The 21,591-nt window shown below is 37.5% G+C and overlaps 1 protein-coding gene across 13 annotated transcripts in view; it reads left to right on the top strand.

The window, feature by feature from the left end:
• Window positions 1-13,662, top strand: part of fsip1 (fibrous sheath interacting protein 1) — a 37,628-nt gene extending 23,966 nt beyond the window's left edge. For 12 of the 13 annotated variants that reach the window (XM_073927250.1, XM_073927257.1, XM_073927253.1 and 9 more), the window contains 2 exons: window positions 10,232-10,357; window positions 13,419-13,662. In XM_073927250.1, the coding sequence (XP_073783351.1) occupies window positions 10,232-10,357; window positions 13,419-13,508 (216 nt within the window). In that variant the 3' untranslated portion in view covers window positions 13,509-13,662. 13 annotated transcript variants of the gene reach the window in all.
• Window positions 13,663-21,591: the final 7,929 nt, after the last annotated feature.

Raw genomic sequence — 21,591 nt, forward strand, 5'->3', positions numbered from 1 at the left:
TGCAGCAGTGGCAGCTGGCCAATAGAGGGCGCCTCTTCAAATTAGCAGCTTTAACATGCTAACAATGCATAACAAAACGCATGCTAACAATGCATCATAACCATGAACAAAATAAAAGTATTTAATCGTAATATTCTACCGTAGAGGTTATTGCACACTGCCTCCGAAAGCTTCGTCCATCATAAAAAACTGAATCAGGCTGAATTCATTCATTCATTTTCCTTCGGCTTAGTCCCTTATTTATCAGGGATCCCCACAGCGGAATGAACTGGCAACTATTCCAGCATATGTTTTACACAGTGAATGCCATTCCAGCTGCAACCCAGTACTGGGAAACACCCACACCCACTCATTCACACACACACACACACAATCATACACTACATGATGTTTTGTAAACAAATTTCCGGAGGAGCATGCGCAGACGTTTCAGCATGGAATACGTCATTGACATTTATCCCATCATCAAATCAGTTCTTTAACAAACCCGTATATATACCAAAGCTGTCTTACCTGCAGCATCTCACGACTTTAGCATCCCTCCACCACCCTGTCACCTCACCTCTTGCATTGCATTCCCAGGGGGAGCATTCTGGGGCCGGGCTAGATACTTAGCTCGAATCCCAACTCCTCTTTGTTTTCTGATAAGGGAAATAACTCGAGTTAGGGTGTCTCCTCGAGCTCAGAGCCCTCCCCCCGGACAGCACGCCAAATATGCTTTATACTTAAACAAATGCAAGTGTGAACTTGTGAAAGCCAGTGTAGTTGATCGGTTCCCCTATACGTAACGGAGGCCAGCTAGTGAGTGCTGTGCAGGTAAACCTCACTCCTCTGACCTCTAAAGGTGCTCTAGCGACAGATGCTAGAGGCCATGGTCTTTAGCCTCCTTGTTAGAGCAACCGACTCCCATGCGGAAGGTCGCTGGTTCGAAACCAGCTCGGAGCAGTTTGGGTCGTGTAGGACTGACGGGGTTACATATAGCGCATGTGTTTGGACTGTGGGGGAAACCGGAGCACCCGGAGGAAACCCACGCCAACACGGGGAGAACATGCAAACTCCACACAGAAACACCAACTGACCCAGCCGAGACTCAAACCAGCGACCTTCTTTCTGTGAGGCCACAGTGCTGACCACTGAGCCCTCGTGTCACCCTTCAGTCAATTCACGTTTTAAAAACAATAATATGACAAAAATGCATAACATTGTGTTTTAGACACGCATGAGGAGTCCGGCTTGGTTAATATCTGGAGCTAAAGCACAGATTTATGGAAAATTGTCAACTCTGTTACTGTTAAAAAAGTTTAACAATAAGTTAAACAATCATTAAGTGACAGAATCAAATGTTTGCAGATCCTTAAAAAGTGTTCAATTATACAAAAAAAGCCTTAATTAATCATATTATATATCTTGAATTCACATTTTAAAGGTCTTAATAATACAATCGAACTGACCCCGTAAAGAAGACTGTGTTTGGAAATCTACTTAAAATCTGTCTATCTGTAACCAACACTGAAATATGCAGAACCCAATAAAATATATGCTCGCTGGGATTTCGGTTACGCAAGCAGATTTCATGAGGATTTCGCCCTATATCAGCTTATGACAGCTGCATTTATTAACCAGTATATTCGCAAATAAAGACCTAGAGATACAGCGATTGACAGGACAGGGACCACAATTTCCAAATAACAATTTCCAAATATGATTTCCAAAAAAATCATATTTTTTTAACTATTAGAACTATCAAATTTAATCCATAACCTGCAGAATATAAAAATAGTTTATTATTTAATATATACTTATTATTTAGAAGTTGCATAAAAACATGCAAGTAAAAAGTCATCAGCCTTTTAAATGTAATATTTTCCATTGGATTGCAACCCCTGAGGTTATTATGCTAGATCAGTGTTTTTCAAAGTCTAAGAAAGTGGGCCTCCCTTTTGACACAACTTATCCACTGGTGCCCCCCCCTCCTCCCAAACACGCGCACACACACACACACACACACACACACACACACACACACACACATACATATATATATACAGTATATATAAAGACACAGACAGATGTCAGACTGTTAACTCACTTTTATCATCATTTGCATGAAAGTGCAATGTTTACAGAGTAATAACAAGTATTTTAATATAATGTTTTTAAAACTAGGATGATGGTTCAATATGAATAGAACAGATCCAAAAACTGTCCATCCCAGTCAAAACAGTCGAAGTTTAGCGGGTCTCATGCTGTCATTAGCCAAAATATCTTGACAAACCACACATAAAGGTCGTGGTTCATCAGCTGGTCCTGTCCACGTAAATCCTAATCTCAAATACTGATCATCATATCGTCGTCTTTTGGGTTTAAGCCCTGAACTTGAAGGCTTTGAATCGGGGGGTCTCAGAAACCGATCCATTGTATTAGCAGGCATATACCTGTATTGGCGGGCTTGCCAAACAGAAACGAATTCACTGCTATGGCCTTCTGGGTAAAAAAGGTTTTCTTGTTTTTGACGTATTATTTTTTTTTTAGCTTTGTTTAATTAAAGCGGTTAAATTTTTTAAAATATTTTTATTATATTTTATAATAATATTATTATTATAATATTTTTTCCCGCGCCTCCCCTGACAAGTTCTGGCACCCCCCAGGGGAGGCGCGCCTCACACTTTGAAAACCCCTGTGCTAGATTAACTTCACAGCAATAGTTGCAGATTGATTCTACAGTACAATGTTAAACTTTGACACCTTTATGGCACTTACATACATTAAAAATAAAGGCTACGACTGAACAAGGAGGATCTCCAAGTTGCTCCAAGTCTCCAAAATTAAATCAAGAATAGTCTTGTGCTATAATCATTCGACCCTTTCACACACTGATACTAGTAAATATCTGGAATATTACCGGAACGACTTTACTGGTAAGTTCAAAAAAGCGATGTTCACACAGGCGAGGATGTTACAGAGTTTTTCGGGAAAAGAGCATTCACACATCCATCCCAAAATGCCGGTAAATTCTGACATCATTAAGAAATGAGCTGTAAACGGCTGCGCTTGTGTTTGTAAACATTTGACTACTTTACAAACTCTGTGGATGATCAGTATTGTGAACAACTTTGTTGAAAGCATAGAGGAACACCTTCGCATGTGGAGATGTTCATGATATGTGTGTGTGCTGGTGCTCACTGTTTCACGGGCACACCCAAAGCTTCCATCATAAGCATCTTATCGATAATTATTTACACGGTTGGCATTAAGATGAACATATAAATGTTATCTGACTAACATCTAGCAACTAAATGCGTCTGGGAAAATATTCAAAGGCTTTTATTCTCATAAACCGCACGGACTTGAATGCTCTGACTGTTCTGATTGGCTAAAGCAGACGTCTTACGTCAGCAGGTTCTAGAAGTGCACGCGCTCTTTCCGGCAATCTTAGGTCTGCGTTCACACAGCGCAGCATTCCGGCAAATTACCACTAATGTTACAACTTCTTTTTCCGGAAAATAGCCAGAACTAATTTACCGGTATTTCAAAAAGGGTCTGTTCACACATACAACCTTTCCGGAAAATTGCCGGTCATTTTTCTGTAAAGGTCTGCATGTGTGAAAGGGGCTAATGTGATCACTATTCTCATTAAGTGAAATTAATATTAGATTAAACAAATGAATAATGATTATAAAAATTAGACTGTTGCACTTTTTTGGTGTTGTCAATCACCTTGTTTATAAAGTTCCTATTGGTGTGTGTGTTCACTATTGTGTGCAATATTTTTATGCTGACAGCCACCTCGAGCATACAGGGGGTCACGAGTCACTGGTGTTGTTATTTTAGGGGTCGCTGGCTGAAAAGTTTGAGAACCCCTGCCTTATTTATCAGGGATCTTCACAGTGGAATGAACAGACAACTATTTCAGCATGTTTTACACGGCGGATGCCATTTCAGCTGCAACCCAGTACAGGGAAGCACCCATACTCGAACCAGCGACCTTCTTGCTGTGAGGCCCCAGTACTACCCACTGAGCCACCATGACGTCCAACTGTATATCAATCCAGTCTAAGGAAAACAACTTCTCAGTATAGTAGTTTTTATGCTGATGTTAATTTGCTGAATGATTTCTAATAACCTGTCCTAGAGGGAGCATTTAAATACTCAAATATGTCGGACCTAGGACAGAACCCTGGGGAACACCGTGACAGAGCTGTCCGACAATAGATTTATTGTGAGCTAAAACAACTGGAAACTGGAAGCAATCAAGAGAGATAAGACTCCTCTCTTCTTCCTCCAGCTGTGATGAGTTTGGTTCAGCGTATGTTCTTAATGTTCTCATTATGCGTGTCTGTAACAGTAGCTCACATCTCCGTCAGGCCAACAGGCTGGAAAAGTGTCATAAATTATGAATTATTGAGCTTGGTTTCTCTTTTTATTGGCCTGGGAGCTGTTTGAGACTCTTTCCCGGTGACGCTCGTTCTGGCTGTAGCTCCGTGTGAGGGATTTCAGCAGTATTTATAGGAGAATGTGAGGTTTGAGGACAGAGGACAGGGAGTTTTCATCTGTCACTTTACTCCACAATTAGTGAACAGTAGTTGAGAAAACACCACAACAGTGCTGTCTTTCTCTTCTGCTTCTCAATCTGCTTTTCCAGCACAAACAAGAGCAAAATATATGTTCTCCTCCAAGAGTTTGACTTGTTTTCCAGCATAAATATCAAAGCCTCCTTAAATCAAGACACGTTTACTGGAGAAGAAAAGTAAATGCAGATAACATGTGTTGTTTTCTGAAAAATGTTTCAGTATTAAGGGAGTTTGGGCTTTAAACAAGAACCAAATATAGGCTAGTGAGGTTAGAATATTTATTTATTTATTTATTTATTTATTTATTTATTTATTTATTTATTTATTTATTTATTTATTCATTTATTGTTGGCTGTTTATTGATTTGTTAAAAAGATGTATTGTTTTTTGGTATTTTATTGAATATTAGGCAATAATATTAAACAAAGTGCATCTGCAAATTTAGAAATCAATGGTAGAGTTCAAACAATCACAAAATATTTAAATAAATAAATAAATATGCAAACCTTAAAAATTTATAAATACTTTTTTTATATAAAAATGCATTTGTAATAATAGAATATAAATAGCAGTAAATATATTTTCATATAAAAATATGAAAAGATCACATAATATTAATAACTTTATAAAATAAATAAATAATAAAAAAAGTAAATAGAAAAAAATGCAATGAAGACCTTAAAATGTTAAATAATAAATAATTATAATAAATTAATAAATATGCAAACCTTAAAAAATTAATAATAAATAAATAATTGTAATAGATTAAATAAATATGCAAACTTTCAAAAATAATAAATAATACATAATTATAATAAAATAATAAATATGCAGACCTTAAAAATACATAATAATAATAATAATAATAATAATAAATGACATAATATTAAAAATAATAAAAAAGTAAAATAAATAAAAAATATTTTAAAAAGTGCAATGCAGACCTTTAAAATATGATAATAAATTAATAAATGCATAATACTATAAAAATAAATAACAATAAATTTTTCACAAGGGTTTAAAAAACGCAACACACTGTTTAAAATAAATGTTTAATAAAAAAGAACTAAAAGAAAAGCTCCTCTATTTGCAGATGTTTGTTTTTGCTTTGATCATAAGTTATCAGGCTTAAAATAGGCTTGTAAATGAAGCTGTGTTTGAAGCTAATAATTAAAAATCTGCATCAGTTGTTGAATAATGCAGATTATTATTGAATATTAGAGCCTTTTCTGTCTGGTTTGTAGGTCTTTGATTCATTCATTCATTCATTCATTCATTCATTCATTCATTCATTCATTCATTCATTTGTTTGTTTATGTATTCATTAATTTATTGTTTATTTATTTGTTCATTCATCATTTTTTATTAATGTATATATATTATTATATATATTAATTAATTAATTTAGTTATTCATTCATTCATTCATTGTTTATTTATTTGTTTATTTTTTCATTTGTTCCTTTATTTATTATTTATTATTTGTTGTTTATTTATTTATTTAGTTGTTTATTTATTTATTCATTCATTCATTTTATTTATTTGTTTAATTATTTATTATTCATTCATTTATTATTTTATTTATTTATTTATTGTTTATTTATTCATTCATTCATTTTTTATTTTTTTATTTACTGTTCATTCATTCATTCATTTATTTTTTATTTTTTATTCATTTATTTTGCAAAGGACACTAAAGTCTAACTGTGAATGAAATCATAATCTGGATAGCTTTACAATAAAAAAATTGTATTTTAAAATGTTATCATTATTTTATAAAACACATTTTATTGTGCATTAGCATATGTCATTTATTTATTTTATATCTATTATTATTTTTATTGTTGAAGTCACAATTATTAGCCCCCCTGAATTATTAGACCGCTTGTTCATTTTTTCCCTAATTTCTGTTTAGCGGAGAGAAGATGTTTTCAACACATTTATAACATAATAGTTTTAATATCTCATTTCTAATAACTGATTTATTTTCTCTGTCATGATGACAGTAAATAATATTAGACTAGATATTCTTCAAGACACTTCTATACAGCTTAAAGTGACATTTAAAGGCTTCACTAGGGTAATTAGAGTAACTAGGCAGGTTAGGGTAATTAGGCAAGGTATTGTATAATGATGGTTTGTTCTGTAGACTATCGAGAAAAAAATAGCTTAAAGGGGCTAAAAATATTGACCTTAAAAGGGTGTATAAAAACTAATAACTGCTTTTATTCTTGCTGAAATAAAACAAATCAGATTTTCTCCAGAAGAACAAATATTATCAGACATACTATAAAAATGTCCTTGCTCTGTTCCACATCATTTGAAAAATATTTTAAAAAGAAGAAAATAATTCGAAGGGGGCGAATAATTCTGACTTCAACTGTATATATATATATATATATATTAAACAATTTTATCAAGCATTAAATATTTAACTAAAAAGTTGATGTCATTTATAAGAGGTTTGCAAAGCAGATATAGTCCTCACTTTAGGTTTATGCATATATTATTTGCTAATGCTTGATAAATGATTAATAGTGTGCAGTTATTATAAAGTGTCATTGAAAATATGCTTACATCATAGGTTGTGTTATCGTCAGGGATATGAGATATAGGTCAGGGATGATGGATCGGTGTGTTCTGCCATGTTGTCTTCCAGGATGTTGTTGTGTTCAATTCGGTTCGGTTCACTGGACTGATTCCTGAACCTGACGCCACTTGATTCACTGAACACTGAATCATTTACGCTGGGATGACTCTCTGGAATTGGACATTAAAGTGGAGCTGTAACTTTGATTCATGAACTTCTGTTCTGCAGCGTCTGCTGTAATGCTGCAGGAATGTGTGTGTGTGTGTGTGTGTGCGTTTGTGTGTGTGTGTGTGTGTGTCTCAGTTTTATTTTTATTTGTGTGTGTGTGTCCAGGTGTAATCAGGTGTGCGTGTGTGTGTGTTAGTCCAGGTCTGTGGTTTAGTCCAGGTGTAATATGGTGTGTGTGTGTGTGTGTGTGTTTTTAAATATGTGTTTGTGTGTGTTAATTCAGGTCTGTTGTGTGTGTGTGTGTGTGTGTGTGTGCGTGCCTGTGTGTGTGTTTCCGCTGCAGTAGTTGTGGTTCTGCTCAGGGAACCTCTGGCTCTGCTCCCGCTTCCACGTGGCACTGAGTGAGCAATCGTCCAGAGCTGCTTCAGTCTCTCTCTGACTCACTCCGGCTCTGTTTTCATAAGCCAGACGCCAGTTTCCAGATCAGTGTTTCACCGTGAGCAGACACACAGCAGCTGCAGCTACACATCTGGACTTTCAGGCTGAACAACACTGTTTATACCTAAACACATACATATAGACAATCATATTCAGGAGTGTGTGTTTCCTCCATTAGGTGTTTAATATGAGATGCTAGTATTTAACCCTCCTCACTATTTTAACTGTAGAAAACCCCTAAACACCTCTGCAGGTCCTTTTATCATGATAAACACACTCTACTGTAGTGAGAGTGAACACTGCTGAGATACTGCACACTGATGAGGGAAAACCCAAACATTCACTGAGTGTGTGTGTGATGAAGGTCAGCTTGTTCCTTGCAAACTACACTCACCGGCCACTTTATTAGGTACACCTCTCTAGTACCGGGTTGGACCCCTTTTGCCTTCAGAACTGCCTTAATCCTTGGTGGCAGAGATTCAGCAAGCTGCTGGAAATATTCCTCAGAGATTTTGCTCCATATTGTCATGATAGCATCACACAGTTGCTGCAGATTTGTCGGCTGCACATCCATGATGCCAATCTCCCGTTCCACCACATCCCAAAGCTGCTCTATTGGATTGAGCTCTGGTGACTGTGGAGGCCATTTGAGTACAGTGAACTCATCGTCATGTTCAAGAAAGCAGTCTGAGATGATTGAGCTTTATGACATGCTGCGTTATCCTGCTGGAAGTAGCCATCAGAAGATGGAGACACTGTGCTCATAAAGGGATGGACATGGTCAGCAGCAATACTCAGGTAGGCTGTGGCGTTGATGCTCAATTGATACTAATGGACCCAAAGAAAATCTCCCCCACACCATTACACCACCACCACCAGCCTGAACCGCTGATACAAGGCAGGATGATCCATGCTTTCATGTTGTCTGAGCCGAGCATCCGAATGTGTCAGCAGAAATGGAGACTCATCAGAGCAGCAACGTTTCTCCAATCTTCTATTGTCCAGTTTTGGTGAGTCTGTGTGAATTGTAGCCTCAGTTTCCTGTTCTTAGCTGACAGGAGCGGCACCCGGTGTGCTCTTCTGCTGCTGTAGCCCATCCGCCTCAAGGTTGGACATGTTGTGTGTTCAGAGATGCTCTTCTGCAGAGCTCGGTTGTAGCGAGTGCTTATTTGAGTTACTGTTGCCTTTCTATCAGCTGGAACCAGTCTGGCCATTCTCCTCTGACCTCTGGCCTCATCAACAAGGCATTTGCGCCCACAGAACTGCCGCTCACTGGATATTTCCTCTGTTTCTCTGTAAATCCTAGAGATGGTTGTGCGTGAAAATCCCAGTAGATCAGCAGTTTCTAAAATACTCAGAGCAGCCCGTCTGGCAGCAACAACCATGCCACGTTCAAAGTCTCTTAAATCCCCTTACTTCCCCATTCTGATGCTCACTCTGAACTGCAGCAGATCGTCTTGACCATGTCTACATGCCTAAATGCAGTGAGCTGCTACCATGTGATTGGCTGATAAAGTGGTCGGTGAGTGTAGATAAGTGGATTAAAATTTAATTGATCTACTTTTTTGTAGATGTTTGGTGAAGGCGGCAAATTTTTGAACCAAAGCACAAATAGACTGACAGAAGCATCAAGCATACGCTCACACTGAAGCACACATGCACACCTGACCAGCACTCACAACACACACACTGCTGTTTTACATCTGACGCTATGGGGATGCACAACCATCTGTAGCTCCGCCCTCTTCTGAAAAGAGCACAATCTCATTTGCATTTAAAGTGACAGTCACCAAAACACCACAATCAGGATCAAAGCCTGACAGGGGCAGTTTCAGAGAGCTGGAGAACATCATCTGTGTGACATTCTCAGCTCAAACTTAAACACACTCTAGACACAGCAGAGACGCATTTTACATCTTGGAAAAAGGGCCAGAATAGGTCTCCTTTATGTGTCTGCTATATGATGCACACCGTCTGGAATGTATAACTTTACAATCAAGCCATGCACTGTGGTTGTTTGTTTCTGATGGTCAGTGGTGGAAACGTGAGGAGAGAACACTGGAAAACCCATTCATTTGAGCTACACACCTGTGTTTAGTGGTTGTGAGGGTCAGTAAAGATATATTCAGCTTGATGGAAATGTGTGAGAACAATGTGAGATGTGTAGATCTGCGGTCTCTGTGAATTCAGCGGGGAGAGTTCAGTATATGTGCTGATTTCATTGCTTTTCACAGTATTACAGAGAGCACAAACGTCTCAGTGTTCAGTTCTCAATCATTAATGCTCAACTGTTTGAGATGCGTAAAAGCTTAAGAAAGTTCACCAGTTTCTGCTGCTCCTCATTTCTCATTATTTGTTTTCAGCATTTGACTTGGCTTTGCATTTGTCTCTTCTTGTTATCTCTTCTGTTTCTACACATGTATTGTCTGTTGATTCACAAATGAAACCCCTTGGCTGTGTTTTAGGGGAGTCTGGAGGAGAGCACAGGAGATCAAGGGCTCTGGACTATGAGACAGCGACGAGATGAGGAGAGACGTCTGAGAGAAATACAGGAGCAGCTGCAGATCCTGGAAGAGACTCAGGAGAGCAGCGTAAGTTCATACACTCATTCACAATCAATCAGACTCACTCAGACTTACTCAGATTCAGACTTATTCAGACTCACTCATTCAGACTCACTCAGACTTATTCAGACTCAGACACATCCAGACTCAGATTTATCCAGACTCAGACTCACTCAGACTTATTCAGACTCAGATATATTCAGACTTTTTCCAGAGATGGGTTGCAGCTGGAAGGTCATCCGATGTGTAAAAATGTGCTGGATAAGTTGGCGGTTCATTCCGCTGTGACGACCCCGGATTAATAAAGGGACTAAGCTGACAAGAAAATGAATGAATGAATATATCCAGACTCACTCAGACTTATTCAAATTCAAACATATGCAGACTCAGACTTATCCAGACTCAGACTTATCCATTCAGACTCGCTCATCTAGACGCACTCAGACTTAGGCTTATTCAGACTCAGACCTATCCAAAAACACTTATTTAGACTCACTCAAACTTATCCAGACTGACCAATTCAGACTCACTCAGACTCAGATTTATTCAGATTCAGGCTCACTCATTCAGACTCACTCAGACTTATTCAAACTCAGACATATCCAGACTCAGACATATCCAGACTCAGACTTATCCAGACTCAGACTTACTCATTCAGACTCACTCATCTAGACGCACTCAGACTCAGGCTTATTCAGACTCAGACCTATCCAGACACACTTATTCAGACTCACTCAGACTTATTCAGACTCAGACTTACCCAGACTGACCCATTCAGACTCACCCAGACTTATTCAGACTTATCCAAACCCAGACTCACTTACTCAGACTTATTCAGACCCAGAATCACTCAATCAGACTCTCTCAGATTCAGATTTATTCAGACTCAGACTTATCCAGTCACAGACTCACTCATTTAGACTCAGACTTATTCAGACTCAGACTTATCCAGTCACAGACTCACTCATTCAGACTCAGACTTATTCAGACTCAGACTTATCCAGTCACAGACTCACTCATTCAGACTCAGACTTATTCAGACTCAGACTTATCCAGTCACAGACTCACTCATTCAGATTCAGACTCAGACTTATTCAGTCACAGACTCACTCAATCAGACTTTGACTCACTTAGATTATTCAGACTCAAAATTACTCAGACTCATTCAGACCCATCAAGACTCATTCATAATTCAGATTCAATCTGATTTTATTACACTTACTTAGACTCAGACTTCATCATTTGTCCAGACTCAGACTCACTCATACATATCCAGACTCTGACTCATTTCAGACTAACTTAGACGCAGGCTTATTCAGACTCAGACCTCTCCATACTTGCTCATTCAGACATATTCAGACTTATCCAAACTCAGACTCACTCAGATTTATCCGGACTCAAACTTATTCAAACTCAGACGTATCCAGACTCTGACTTAATCATTCAGACTCATTCTGACTCAGACTCATATCAGACTTATTTAGGCTCAGTTTTACTTGTAGACTTATTCACACTTATTCAGACTCAATCAGACATACCTGGATCAGTTGTGAATGTACGTATAATGTGATGAACTGAAAGTCTTGAACTGAACTGACTGATTTCTACAGTCATTGATCACGTTGAACTGATGGCTGAATTTAAAAAACCTTGACATTTGGAGGTTTGCAGGCTGAAATGCACCGAGTGACTTCTTTCATTATTGCTTTTCTGTCTCTCACTGCTTCTGTTAGATGTTTCTCTGCTCTCTCCGTGTTTAGTCTGAGTCTCAGAGTTTCTGTCAACAGTTTTGAGGAGCTCTGAGATGTTAAAAGCTTCCCGGAGTCTGTTTGATGTAAACGACTGATTAATGAACAGAAGAACCGCCGTACTTCACTGCATTCTGATGTGTTGAGCTTTTAAACGGCTGAGACAAACCTCTCTCAGAAAGAGATCACACATTAATAACTGTCCTTCCTACTGTGTGGTACACTGTCAAACCTTCATTCTACTCCATCTAAATGAAAGTTGACCTAGAAATTTTTCTTCTGTCTTCGTTTTCAAAGCTTTAAAATATTTAAGCTAAGAACACAAATGAATGGGATTCAGTGCTGTTTCAAAGTATTATAAAGGAGTTAGATTAAACTACTAAACCAGAGTAATCTAAAGAAATACAATAGGCTGATTACCATTTAACCCTCATTTTGTCTGCTTATTCGCAGAATTTGTGAGGAAGATGAGCTTATATCTTCATGCAAAAACTATTTGAGGATTGAGTGATTTGAGGTTTAGTAAATGCGGCTTATTTTTGGCCCGAAGCGTGAATGATGTATACAGAAATTATTAAAGACAACAGGATGGTTAAAGCATGTACATTGTAAACTGCAGTAAAATAACATTGCACCCCATTGATCATTATTATATAAACTAAACACACAGAGAAAGTCTTCAAGGTTTGCAGTGCCACAATGGTGAGATGATGATGACAATTAATGTTGGTCTCTTCAAGCGTGAGAAGATTCAGATGGTTTCTCTGTCTGTTGTATGAATTGAGCTTCAGCTCTGGATGATGTAAGTCTGCTTATTATAATGATGAGAATGAATCAACTGAGTGATGAATCATCTACTGGTGATTCCTGAATGAATCTTTTCACATTGCTCTCCAGTATTTCACACACGTCTGTGAATGTTGTAAACACCGCTCACGTGGACACACTCCAGCAAGAAGACCAAATCAGCTGAAAAATCTACCTTTAACATTATTCATGCTCACGCGCTGCAAATAATATATACAAGAACATTCGATTATTATAGCTAAATCACATATGACATTTACAGGCATAACTTAGATTAATAGGTTAATTAGGCAAGTCATTGGACAACAGTGGATTGTTCTGTAGGCAATAGAGAAAAAAGAAATTCTTAAGGGGGCTAATAATATTGACCATAAAATTAACCTAGTTCAGTCTTTAAATGACACTTTAGGCTGATTACTAGTATCTTACAAAATATCTAGTCAAACATTATGTGCTGTCATCATGGAAAAGACATTTTTAAAGAATGATTATAGTGAAAAATGTGTTGTTGAAATGGTGTTTTCCTCTTCCAGACGGTCTGTTTATCTGCTGAGCAGCTGAAGAATCTGCTGCTGGACTGTGAAGCAGAAATAAAGCCGTCTGTTCAGCAAACACTAAACTAAAGAAGAAGAAGACGAGGAAGAGGAAGAGCAGAGATGCGTCTGCGTGACACCGGCGTCTGTTTGTCATTCAGACTCTGATGTGTTTGGCAGACTAGAGAACATCTGAAGCTGAACGTAAGAGGACAAAATAAAATGTTCCTTTTCTAAAATCAAACCAATATGCCTTTCATTCATGTCATCAGCTTTTGATTAAGCACAAACAATATATATGGATCAAATCCATCTGAACAGTCTGACCTGATTCTCTTCTGCTCATACGGCCATTAACAGGTTTACTGCTTCATGTGGAAGAAATTAATATGTTTATTTAGAGTGCCTGCAGTTCAGAAGGACAACATATTTAATAGAAATTACTGTTAAAATATAGATACATTTTCTTAAAAATATGAAACTCTTTTCAGTGCTGATAATAATGATGCTGAACATATAAAGCTACGAGGGACTTTACTGTACACTGTTTGCTGTACACTGTAAAACGTGATAGTTTAAAAAGTGAGTAAACCCTTTGTAACTCGGAACTATTAAGTGTTAAGTACTTAATTTTTGTAATTATGCACATATTTTCTTTACTTAATAATTTAAAGGCAACAGCTTTATTCAGTTTTTAAAAGTCCACTAATCACTTCTAAAGCAATAGGGTTACTTACTTTTTGAAGTAGAGTCAACTCAACGATTTTAAAGAAACAGATTAACTCACTTTTTTAAATGCAATTAGTTGAATTAACTTAAGCAAACGAGTAAACCGATTAGTTGAGTTTGAAAAGCGAGTAAACCTGGCGATTTTAAAGCGATTAGTTGAGTTTGTAAAGCGAGTAAACCTGGCGATTTTAAAGAGATTAGTTGAGTTTGTAAAGCGAGTAAACCTGGCGATTTTAAAGAGATTAGTTGAGTTTGAAAAGCGAGTAAACCTGGCGATTTTAAAGCGATTAGTTGAGTTTGTAAAGCGAGTAAACCTGGCGATTTTAAAGAGATTAGTTGAGTTTGAAAAGCGAGTAAACCTGGCGATTTTAAAGAGATTAGTTGAGTTTGTAAAGCGAGTAAACCTGGCGATTTTAAAGCGATTAGTTGAGTTTGTAAAGCGAGTAAACCTGGCGATTTTAAAGAGATTAGTTGAGTTTGTAAAGCGAGTAAACCTGGCGATTTTAAAGCGATTAGTTGAGTTTGTAAAGCGAGTAAACCTGGCGATTTTAAAGCGATTAGTTGAGTTTGTAAAGCGAGTAAACCTGGCGATTTTAAAGCGATTAGTTGAGTTCGTAAAGCGAGTAAACCTGGCTATTTTAAAGCGATTAGTTGAGTTTGTAAAGCGAGTAAACCTGGCGATTTTAAAGCGATTAGTTGAGTTTGTAAAGCGAGTAAACCTGGCGATTTTAAAGAGATTAGTTGAGTTTGTAAAGCGAGTTAACCTGGCGATTTTAAAGCGATTAGTTGAGTTTGTAAAGCGAGTAAACCTGGCGATTTTAAAGAGATTAGTTGAGTTTGTAAAGCGAGTAAACCTGGCGATTTTAAAGCGATTAGTTGAGTTTGTAAAGCGAGTAAACCTGGCGATTTTAAAGCGATTAGTTGAGTTTGTAAAGCGAGTAAACCTGGCGATTTTAAAGCGATTAGTTGAGTTTGTAAAGCGAGTAAACCTGGCGATTTTAAAGCGATTAGTTGAGTTTGTAAAGCGAGTAAACCTGGCGATTTTAAAGAGATTAGTTGAGTTTGTAAAGCGAGTAAACCTGGCGATTTTAAAGCGATTAGTTGAGTTTGTAAAGCGAGTAAACCTGGCGATTTTAAAGAGATTAGTTGAGTTTGTAAAGCGAGTAAACCTGGCGATTTTAAAGCGATTAGTTGAGTTTGTAAAGCGAGTAAACCTGGCGATTTTAAAGAGATTAGTTGAGTTTGTAAAGCGAGTAAACCTGGCGATTTTAAAGAGATTAGTTGAGTTTGTAAAGCGAGTAAACCTGGCGATTTTAAAGAGATTAGTTGAGTTTGTAAAGCGAGTAAACCTGGCGATTTTAAAGAGATTAGTTGAGTTTGAAAAGCGAGTAAACCTGGCGATTTTAAAGCGATTGGTTGAGTTTGTAAAGCGAGTAAACCTGGCGATTTTAAAGCGATTGGTTGAGTTTGTAAAGCGAGTAAACCTGGCGATTTTAAAGCGATTGGTTGAGTTTGTAAAGCGAGTAAACCTGGCGATTTTAAAGGGATTGGTTGAGTTCGTAAAGCGAGTAAACCTGACGATTTTAAAGCGATTAGTTGAGTTTGTAAAGCGAGTAAACCTGGCGATTTTAAAGAGATTAGTTGAGTTTGTAAAGCGAGTAAACCTGGCGATTTTAAAGCGATTAGTTGAGTTTGTAAAGCGAGTAAACCTGGCGATTTTAAAGCGATTAGTTGAGTTTGTAAAGCGAGTAAACCTGGCGATTTTAAAGCGATAAGTTGAGTTTGTAAAGCGAGTAAACCTGGCGATTTTAAAGCGATTAGTTGAGTTTGTAAAGCGAGTAAACCTGGCGTTTTTAAAGCGATTAGTTGCGTTTGTAAAGCGAGTTAACCTGGCGATTTTAAAGCGATTAGTTGAGTTTGTAAAGCGAGTAAACCTGGCGATTTTAAAGCGATTAGTTGAGTTTGTAAAGCGAGTAAACCTGGCGATTTTAAAGCGATTAGTTGAGTTTGTAAAGCGAGTAAACCTGGCGATTTTAAAGCGATTAGTTGAGTTTGTAAAGCGAGTAAACCTGGCGATTTTAAATCGATTAGTTGAGTTTGTAAAGCGAGTAAACCTGGCGATTTTAAAGCGATTAGTTGAGTTTGTAAAGTGAGTAAACCTGGCGATTTTAAAGAGATTAGTTGAGTTTGTAAAGCGAGTAAACCTGGCGATTTTAAAGCGATTAGTTGAGTTTGTAAAGCGAGTAAACCTGGCGATTTTAAAGCGATTAGTTGAGTTTGTAAAGCGAGTAAACCTGGCGATTTTAAAGAGATTAGTTGAGTTCGTAAAGCGAGTAAACCTGGCGATTTTAAAGAGATTAGTTGAGTTTGAAAAGCGAGTAAGCCTGGCGTTTTTAAAGCGATTAGTTGAGTTTGAAAAGCGAGTAAACCTGGTGATTTTAAAGCGATTGGTTGAGTTTGTAAAGCGAGTAAACCTGGCGATTTTAAAGGGATTGGTTGAGTTCGTAAAGCGAGTAAACCTGGCGATTTTAAAGCGATTAGTTGAGTTCGTAAAGCGAGTAAACCTGGCGATTTAAAAGGGATTAGTTGAGTTTGTAAAGCGAGTAAACCTGGCGATTTTAAAGAGATTAGTTGAGTTCGTAAAGCGAGTAAACCTGGCGATTTTAAAGAGATTAGTTGAGTTTGAAAAGCGAGTAAGCCTGGCGTTTTTAAAGCGATTAGTTGAGTTTGAAAAGCGAGTAAACCTGGTGATTTTAAAGCGATTGGTTGAGTTTGTAAAGCGAGTAAACCTGGCGATTTTAAAGGGATTGGTTGAGTTCGTAAAGCGAGTAAACCTGGCGATTTTAAAGCGATTAGTTGAGTTCGTAAAGCGAGTAAACCTGGCGATTTAAAAGGGATTAGTTGAGTTTGTAAAGCGAGTAAACCTGGCGATTTTAAAGGGATTGGTTGAGTTCGTAAAGCGAGTAAACCTGGCGATTTTAAAGCGATTAGTTGAGTTCGTAAAGCGAGTAAACCTGGCGATTTAAAAGGGATTAGTTGAGTTTGTAAAGCGAGTAAACCTGGCGATTTTAAAGCGATTAGTTGAGTTTGTAAAGCGAGTAAACCTGGCGATTTTAAAGCGATTAGTTGAGTTCGTAAAGCGAGTAAACCTGGCGATTTTAAAGCGATTAGTTGAGTTTGTAAAGCGAGTAAACCTGGCGATTTTAAAGCGATTAGTTGAGTTTGTAAAGCGAGTAAACCTGGCGATTTTAAAGCGATTAGTTGAGTTCGTAAAGCGAGTAAACCTGGCGATTTTAAAGCGATTAGTTGAGTTTGTAAAGCGAGTAAACCTGGCGATTTTAAATCGATTAGTTGAGTTTGTAAAGCGAGTAAACCTGGCGATTTTAAAGCGATTAGTTGAGTTTGTAAAGTGAGTAAACCTGGCGATTTTAAAGAGATTAGTTGAGTTTGTAAAGCGAGTAAACCTGGCGATTTTAAAGCGATTAGTTGAGTTTGTAAAGTGAGTAAACCTGGCGATTTTAAAGAGATTAGTTGAGTTTGTAAAGCGAGTAAACCTGGCGATTTTAAAGCGATTAGTTGAGTTTGTAAAGCGAGTAAACCTGGCGATTTTAAAGCGATTAGTTGAGTTTGTAAAGCGAGTAAACCTGGCGATTTTAAAGCGATTAGTTGAGTTTGTAAAGCGAGTAAACCTGGCGATTTTAAAGCGATTAGTTGAGTTTGTAAAGCGAGTAAACCTGGCGATTTTAAAGAGATTAGTTGAGTTTGTAAAGCGAGTTAACCTGGCGATTTTAAAGCGATTAGTTGAGTTTGTAAAGCGAGTAAACCTGGCGATTTTAAAGAGATTAGTTGAGTTTGTAAAGCGAGTAAACCTGGCGATTTTAAAGCGATTAGTTGAGTTTGTAAAGCGAGTAAACCTGGCGATTTTAAAGAGATTAGTTGAGTTTGTAAAGCGAGTAAACCTGGCGATTTTAAAGCGATTAGTTGAGTTTGTAAAGCGAGTAAACCTGGCGATTTTAAAGCGATTAGTTGAGTTTGTAAAGCGAGTAAACCTGGCGATTTTAAAGAGATTAGTTGAGTTTGTAAAGCGAGTAAACCTGGCGATTTTAAAGCGATTAGTTGAGTTTGTAAAGCGAGTAAACCTGGCGATTTTAAAGAGATTAGTTGAGTTTGTAAAGCGAGTAAACCTGGCGATTTTAAAGCGATTAGTTGAGTTTGTAAAGCGAGTAAACCTGGCGATTTTAAAGAGATTAGTTGAGTTTGTAAAGCGAGTAAACCTGGCGATTTTAAAGAGATTAGTTGAGTTTGTAAAGCGAGTAAACCTGGCGATTTTAAAGCGATTAGTTGAGTTTGTAAAGCGAGTAAACCTGGCGATTTTAAAGAGATTAGTTGAGTTTGTAAAGCGAGTAAACCTGGCGATTTTAAAGAGATTAGTTGAGTTTGTAAAGCGAGTAAACCTGGCGATTTTAAAGAGATTAGTTGAGTTTGAAAAGCGAGTAAACCTGGCGATTTTAAAGCGATTGGTTGAGTTTGTAAAGCGAGTAAACCTGGCGATTTTAAAGAGATTAGTTGAGTTTGTAAAGCGAGTAAACCTGGCGATTTTAAAGCGATTAGTTGAGTTTGTAAAGCGAGTAAACCTGGCGATTTTAAAGCGATTAGTTGAGTTTGTAAAGCGAGTAAACCTGGCGATTTTAAAGCGATAAGTTGAGTTTGTAAAGCGAGTAAACCTGGCGATTTTAAAGCGATTAGTTGAGTTTGTAAAGCGAGTAAACCTGGCGTTTTTAAAGAGATTAGTTGAGTTTGTAAAGCGAGTAAACCTGGCGATTTTAAAGGGATTAGTTGAGTTTGTAAAGCGAGTAAACCTGGCGATTTTAAAGCGATTAGTTGAGTTTGTAAAGCGAGTAAACCTGGCGATTTTAAAGCGATTAGTTGAGTTTGTAAAGCGAGTAAACCTGGCGATTTTAAAGGGATTAGTTGAGTTTGTAAAGCGAGTAAACCTGGCGATTTTAAAGCGATTAGTTGAGTTTGTAAAGCGAGTAAACCTGGCGATTTCAAATCGATTAGTTGAGTTTGTAAAGCGAGTAAACCTGGCGATTTTAAAGCGATTAGTTGAGTTTGTAAAGTGAGTAAACCTGGCGATTTTAAAGAGATTAGTTGAGTTTGTAAAGCGAGTAAACCTGGCGATTTTAAAGCGATTAGTTGAGTTTGTAAAGCGAGTAAACCTGGCGATTTTAAAGCGATTAGTTGAGTTTGTAAAGCGAGTAAACCTGGCGATTTTAAAGAGATTAGTTGAGTTCGTAAAGCGAGTAAACCTGGCGATTTTAAAGAGATTAGTTGAGTTTGAAAAGCGAGTAAGCCTGGCGTTTTTAAAGCGATTAGTTGAGTTTGAAAAGCGAGTAAACCTGGTGATTTTAAAGCGATTGGTTGAGTTTGTAAAGCGAGTAAACCTGGCGATTTTAAAGGGATTGGTTGAGTTCGTAAAGCGAGTAAACCTGGCGATTTTAAAGCGATTAGTTGAGTTCGTAAAGCGAGTAAACCTGGCGATTTAAAAGGGATTAGTTGAGTTTGTAAAGCGAGTAAACCTGGCGATTTTAAAGCGATTAGTTGAGTTTGTAAAGCGAGTAAACCTGGCGATTTTAAAGGGATTAGTTGAGTTCGTAAAGCGAGTAAACCTGGCGATTTTAAAGCGATTAGTTGAGTTTGTAAAGCGAGTAAACCTGGCGATTTTAAAGCGATTAGTTGAGTTTGTAAAGCGAGTAAACCTGGCGATTTTAAAGCGATTAGTTGAGTTCGTAAAGCGAGTAAACCTGGCGATTTTAAAGCGATTAGTTGAGTTTGTAAAGCGAGTAAACCTGGCGATTTTAAAGAGATTAGTTGAGTTTGTAAAGCGAGTAAACCTGGCGATTTTAAAGCGATTAGTTGAGTTTGTAAAGCGAGTAAACCTGGCGATTTTAAAGAGATTAGTTGAGTTTGTAAAGCGAGTAAACCTGGCGATTTTAAAGAGATTAGTTGAGTTTGTAAAGCGAGTAAACCTGGCGATTTTAAAGAGATTAGTTGAGTTTGTAAAGCGAGTAAACCTGGCGATTTTAAAGCGATTAGTTGAGTTTGTAAAGCGAGTAAACCTGGCGATTTTAAAGCGATTAGTTGAGTTTGTAAAGCGAGTAAACCTGGCGATTTTAAAGAGATTAGTTGAGTTCGTAAAGCGAGTAAACCTGGCGATTTTAAAGAGATTAGTTGAGTTTGAAAAGCGAGTAAGCGTGGCGTTTTTAAAGCGATTAGTTGAGTTTGAAAAGCGAGTAAACCTGGTGATTTTAAAGCGATTGGTTGAGTTTGTAAAGCGAGTAAACCTGGCGATTTTAAAGGGATTGGTTGAGTTCGTAAAGCGAGTAAACCTGGCGATTTTAAAGCGATTAGTTGAGTTCGTAAAGCGAGTAAACCTGGCGATTTAAAAGGGATTAGTTGAGTTTGTAAAGCGAGTAAACCTGGCGATTTTAAAGAGATTAGTTGAGTTTGTAAAGCGAGTAAACCTGGCGATTTTAAAGCGATTAGTTGAGTTTGTAAAGTGAGTAAACCTGGCGATTTTAAAGCGATTAGTTGAGTTTGTAAAGCGAGTAAACCTGGCGATTTTAAAGCGATTAGTTGAGTTTGTAAAGCGAGTAAACCTGGCGATTTTAAAGAGATTAGTTGAGTTTGTAAAGCGAGTAAACCTGGCGATTTTAAAGCGATTGGTTGAGTTTGTAAAGCGAGTAAACCTGGCGATTTTAAAGCGATTAGTTGAGTTCGTAAAGCGAGTAAACCTGGCGATTTAAAAGGGATTAGTTGAGTTTGTAAAGCGAGTAAACCTGGCGATTTTAAAGAGATTAGTTGAGTTTGTAAAGCGAGTAAACCTGGCGATTTTAAAGCGATTAGTTGAGTTTGTAAAGCGAGTAAACCTGGCGATTTTAAAGAGATTAGTTGAGTTTGTAAAGCGAGTAAACCTGGCGATTTTAAAGCGATTAGTTGAGTTTGTAAAGCGAGTAAACCTGGCGATTTTAAAGCGATTAGTTGAGTATGTAAAGCGAGTAAACCTGGCGATTTTAAAGCGATTAGTTGAGTTCGTAAAGCGAGTAAACCTGGCGATTTTAAAGCGATTAGTTGAGTTTGTAAAGCGAGTAAACCTGGCGATTTTAAAGCGATTAGTTGAGTTTGTAAAGCGAGTAAACCTGGCGATTTTAAAGCGATTAGTTGAGTTTGTAAAGCGAGTAAACCTGGCGATTTTAAAGCGATTAGTTGAGTTTGTAAAGCGAGTAAACCTGGCGATTTTAAAGCGATTAGTTGAGTTTGTAAAGCGAGTAAACCTGGCGATTTTAAAGAGATTAGTTGAGTTCGTAAAGCGAGTAAACCTGGCGATTTTAAAGAGATTAGTTGAGTTTGAAAAGCGAGTAAGCGTGGCGTTTTTAAAGCGATT

This window comes from Danio rerio, chromosome 17, assembly GCF_049306965.1.
Source record: "Danio rerio strain Tuebingen ecotype United States chromosome 17, GRCz12tu, whole genome shotgun sequence".
Lineage (NCBI taxonomy): Eukaryota > Metazoa > Chordata > Actinopteri > Cypriniformes > Danionidae > Danio > Danio rerio.